This window comes from Telmatherina bonti, assembly GCF_933228915.1.
Source record: "Telmatherina bonti genome assembly, chromosome: 2".
Classification (NCBI taxonomy): Eukaryota; Metazoa; Chordata; class Actinopteri; order Atheriniformes; family Telmatherinidae; genus Telmatherina; species Telmatherina bonti.
In genome coordinates this window covers 28312893-28318504 of record NC_136620.1, presented here as the reverse complement: position 1 = coordinate 28318504, position 5612 = coordinate 28312893, and the positions used below count along the sequence as shown (strand labels likewise).

The following is a 5612-nucleotide window of genomic DNA, read 5'->3' as shown; positions in this document are numbered from 1 at the left end:
AAAACCTATATGGGACTGTAAATGTTGTAGAATGTTTAAAAAGACCACCACTGAAAACTTCATGAACATTTATTATCTCCATTTTTTGTGTGCAGTAGTATTTTATTCTGAAATAAAAGAAAAAAAAAAGGAGAATTGCATTTTGTGTAGTTTAACTATTGACTGGACTTTTGAAATTCCAAAGAAACAATCATATTGAGCTGCAAAAGGAAAAAAAATCATCTTTCCTCTTACAAAAAGCTTTTCATTTATGAAGATATGCATCAAGCCAGAGATCCCCTGAGGTTTTCAGAGACCTGCAACAAGAAAAGAATGGACAAAACGTCAGTTGAAATAACCAGGCTAACTATCGTTTTTAATGAAAGAGGCAGAGAGCCTCACAAAAAAAACCCTGCTTGTTAGGAAAATAATCGACTTTCTGTCATTGTGCTAGTTCTATTAACTGATTCAAACACAGATTTTCTAATTTGTTGCATGTCTTGTCTGAATTATTACCTCACAACATCAGCAAAGCCTCGCCACAAAGTTTTCATCTCATAAGGAATCCCGTGTTTCTTACACAGAGCACGGACCTGGGGGGCCACCAGGTGGTAGTTATGGCGTGGCATCCTGGGAAACAAGCTTGAAAAAGAGAAAAGCCTCTTATGAATAATTAACTAAATATACAAATGAAGTTATCCTACTCTCAAGTTCTGTCAAAAAAAAAAAAAGAAAGATTGGTCCAGATCACAAGTTTGATCTTTGCTCGACAAAGATAAAGGTAAAGCAAGTTTATTCATATACATTATATGTATGTTTTGTAGATATCAAATTCCCATTAGGTCCATATGTTTTGATTTTCCAGTGCACCCAGTATGAACACACTTCTTTTTCCTGAATTTTGAAAGCTTTTATAATCAAAATTAATTTTTTATTTTTCAACCAGTTTATCATTAGGAATAACTTTTGTCTTTAGTATTATGATACTTTTCACTGACTCATAATTTTTTCTGTAATCTTTGTAGAGTAGGGCTGCACAATATATTGTTAAATTGTCATTATCATAACGTGACCACACAATATCTAAATAGAAGAAATTTGGCACATAAGTGGAAGAGCTGTGCGTCTGAAAACATGGTAAAAATGCCTACGTTTATTCCTGGAAATGTATTATTTGTCTTACTGGTGTTCAATTTGAAAGTTGAGATGTCCGCTGAACCAGTCGTTGAAGAAGGACTGCTCAATATTACAAGTTGCTTGTAACTGAAAAAGATGATGAGATGAGTGTAAAAGTTAATACATCCATCATTTGCTAAACATCTGTTTTACATTTGTGCCTTCACAGGATTCACGTTTAGTTCTGCAACTAACCAATGGCAATTTTGGAAAAAGAAAAACACTTATTTAAACAAGCACCTGCATGGTCACCCAGTCTTGGTGCTTCTCATGATCAATCTCCATTGGCAGATGACTCATCTGAGTTACCCATGTAAACCAGTGGCTCTCCAAAAACCTGTTAAACAACACTAAAATAAGATTTGGTCTATAGGGATTTGAAATTATTGAGTAAAGTTGGTAATACACAGATAGGAGCATGTACCTGACAAAGGTAATAAGAGCCAATGAACCAAACAGGCCATAAAACGGTATATAACAGTAGAAGAAACGAAAGTAGAATGTCATGAACCAAGTCAGATCCTTCAAAAGGAAAAGTAAATCTTTTTTAATGACTTCATTAAAAACATCTTCACAAATTATTGATATTTATTTATTCTTAAAGTTCCATTTCATATTATACCAGATTCATATCAGATTGGAACTCATTTAAATAAACCACTGAATCAAAAAGAGGCTGACATCATACCACCCAGTCACGACGAGTAATCATGGTCTTCATTATGTTAATGTTGAAGAATACTGGAAGGAGCAGTGGTGGAACCACTGGAACACAGGAACATATGATTTTTTTTTTTTAGAAAGATACCTCTCTTATTCTTTTTTTAAATGACAAACATACCCAGAAAGAAGTACTTGTGTTGGTGATTGTAGGGCATGTGTTTGATCTTTTTTATGCCGTACTGTAACACAGAGTACAGAGCTGAGTGAGCACCCTGCTGTATGGATATTTAAAGGAATGAGAAAATGTATGCTTTTATCTACTTACTTCCACTGGCTGAGTGGTTCCAAGTACAAAGATGTCCCATGTGTAGAGATCAGGGTCCTTCCTGAAAGTATTCGGTTTGGCATGATGCTGGTAATGCAGATTAGTCCACCAGTTGGCTGAAGCTCCCTGTGAGATCAGCCTTTTAATATCTGTCTATGTCAATAAAATGACATTAATGTCTTCAGAAGTTACCTTCAAATGTCCAATGACAAACTTGTGTATCAGGTGATTCCACCGAGACTTCTTGAAGACAGACAGGTGACCAAAGTCATGCTGCAACCATCCAGCCTGAGACTAGAAAAGAAGACGATGAAGGAGCCCATTAAGAATTTGCATCAATCAATTCAGCAAAAACTTGACTATCAAATAGTATTGTTCAAATAACCTGAGCAGTTGCCAGCATCACCGCACACAGAAGGGTCAGCATCCAGCTGGTCCCCCAGAGCCAGACCATCAGCCATGCGAGGGCCTCCAGCAGCAGGATGTGACCCAGATGGAGGCAGAAAAACAAAGGTTTAGCCTGAAAAAGACCCTGCTTCTCTGCCTGCTCTCGTAAACACTCAAAATCTTGAATGATTGCTGCCTGGGAACAGAGAAGAGTGGAAAAAGTTCTTTAGCTGAAAAAGTGATGCAGTGGTGAGGCACCTGCAAAATGTAAATACTGTCAGACTCTAGGACAACCAAACAGATCAGCTAACAGTCTAACGTTGTCCTGCAACTTTGATTTAAAGTCTTACACTTTTGCCGTGGTCCTGGCTTGGCTCTGTCGCTTTCAACTCTCCGATTAGCAGAGGCTTCAGAAACTTTTGCACAAACTTTTGATCAGGGTGGAACGCGGTGAAGGCTTCCTGGTAAACAAAAATAAAATCACACCATGATCCAGCAATGACAGCATACAGAGGCGAGAAAATTACTTTCATTTTGAAGCTACATTGTATGAAGACATACAATATATGCAACAATATCGTAACGTCATTAAATGTGAAAATATACTAAACGATCACAGCAATAGCATCCCTGCAGACGCTCCAATGATCTGCCTGTCAATCCCACACTCCATCCTTTCCAAACTCTCAGTGAGCAAGACCCAGACATGAACTGCTACACTCGGGTCAGGACCTCATTCCCAACCTGGAGATGACACTCCACCCTTTTCTGGATGAGGCCCATAGTCTTGGATTTGGAGGTGATGATTTTCATCTCACTACAGCAAGAGATGGAGATCACATTATGATGGAGCAAAAAGAACCACTAAATCTTTCAAAAGCAGAGACCCTTTGGTGATGCCACCAAATCGGATCCTTTCAACACCTCACCTGCACCGAGAAATTCTTTCCACAAAGAACAGAACAGTGACATAGGGCAGCCTTGGCAGAACCGACATACTGCCACCGATATGGACCAAGCTCTGGCACCGGTCATACAAGGACCAGACAGTTTGTACAATGTGGTCCAGTGCTCCATTCTCCCATAGCACCCCACACAGGAGTCCCCGGGGTACTTGGTTGAATGAATTCTCCAAGTCCACAAAGCACATGTTGTTGGGTGTGACGGCCCTAATGAGTTTGATTTGTTTCCCTTTTTACTTCTGTTTTTTTCCCCTTCTTTCAGAGTGGTATGTGGAGCTCATCAGGCCAACAAGGAGCACTTGGCCAGTCCTCCTTATATGCCATCTGTTGGAGCATGGAGTCCCCCACTTTTGCCCTCCCTTTCTCCCTCCTGGCTTCCCCGCTCGTTTTGGTTTTGTTGGGCACTTTGTGTTGTTTAATAAATTATGTTACATTTTTGGTTGCAACTCGAAAGCGTGCTTTTGAGCCGGGTCATGACATTGGGTGAATCATTCGACATACGCAATCATATGTAATCTGAGAATTCTGGATTAGGGGGGGCTCTTACGAAAATGAACATACAGTTTATTTGAATGTGAACTGGTGCAAAATTCCTGAGGAGAAACATCTGCATTATAATATGCATACGAGCTGCAGTTGAGATTGTAGGTTGAAGTTGTTGTGGGAGAAATTCCAATTCCTGGTGATCCCCTTTTAACTAAATTTAGTTCATCTTTCAGGAGACTATTTGATATTTCAAACGGGAACTGCTCTGACTACTGTCTATTGCAGGTAAGATACTAGCTACTTGTTGAAAAAATAGAAAAAAATACAAAACTATAAAAAGATTTTTTCATTCCTTTGACATCTAACAGTTAAATCAGATTAGAATATGATATTCACATTTAATCTTAATGATTTATTTATTAGCCAGAACAGCAATTTGGATTACTACAGTGAAATGCTGACTGGTCAGAATGACAAAACAGGCATCTACCATTACGACATGGGGTGATGTATTTTATAGTGATCATGCTGTGATACACTGGTCAAAGGTCAAAGTTGGATTATCTCAACTATCTTTACGGCATTTTCAAAAATGGGAACAATGACAATCATGGAAATACATGTTACACGTTAAGATGCTAATAATTACATACATTTTTTGTAAAATAAAAAACAGCAGTGCATATTAATACTTAAGTACATTTTTGTCTTCTTTGTCTAACTATATACAATGAATTTCAAGAATTTGTGTTTATTTATGTTTAGATATTTCAAATATTTTAAATAATATCACTAAAATGCTGACACATTCAAACTGAAATGGTTTGTCTCTATAAACTGTTTATTGGCACTTGACTGGAAACAGTGATGTAATTTGTGTTGGTAAGAACAGACAGAAAGATAACTGTAATGGAAGTGTGTCATTGTGGATGCTTGAAATGTTGATTTTGACTACAATGGACTGATTTACAGATATTCATAATTCACAGATGTAATATTTACCGTGGCATCCTCTCCAGCATAGTGGCTGATGACCCGAAACCCTCCTGGGTGTCTTTTGGCCCACTGAGTGATGTTGTAAACCTTTCGATTGATGACCAGCCACTGATCATTCTTGCTGCTGTGTTTCTGCACGTCCTCCCAGGTGTAAACACCTGCATCTCCCCCGCTGTGTGGCTCTCCATGGTCCGTTTGCTGGCCTCCACCTCCCATCTTCACTGCTGCTGTGTCTGAACTGAATCCACCGGCACACTACAGGAATAACTGCACATGAATGCATGAATAAACACATGATGAAACTGTTTTACAGCGGATGCCCTTGTATTCGTACCTTGTCACCATGTTGTGTTCATGTCATGAAGTTCAAATTACTATGTTAAAAAATAACCTCCTTGCTATTCATCTCAGTCACCCAAGTAGATAAGTGTTGTTCTGCAGAAGAACGCTTTAATCTCTCTCTGGGGATGGCAAGGAATAACTTATCAAATGCAACTAGGTTTTTCCAGATCTCTCTCTTTCTTGTTGTTCTTTTTTTTTTTGCTAACAGAATTCGCACCACACTTGTACTGCCACCATTAGAACTTGATGATGATAGTTTATCATAACATTGATTGCATTTTTATTTTGGGAAAAAC

General features: G+C 38.4%; 1 protein-coding gene across 1 annotated transcript; it reads right to left on the bottom strand.

The window, feature by feature from the left end:
• Positions 1 to 244: 244 nt before the first annotated feature.
• LOC306770554 (acyl-CoA Delta-4 desaturase-like) lies at positions 245 to 5190 on the bottom strand (the record flags this gene model as incomplete). Its single annotated transcript, XM_079259426.1, has 12 exons — positions 245 to 296; positions 496 to 621; positions 1163 to 1242; positions 1396 to 1492; positions 1580 to 1677; positions 1844 to 1920; positions 1997 to 2057; positions 2144 to 2269; positions 2336 to 2437; positions 2529 to 2726; positions 2881 to 2991; positions 4981 to 5190. The coding sequence occupies 12 exons, from the start codon at positions 5188 to 5190 to the stop codon at positions 245 to 247; spliced, it is 1338 nt and encodes a 445-aa protein (XP_079115552.1).
• Positions 5191 to 5612: the final 422 nt, after the last annotated feature.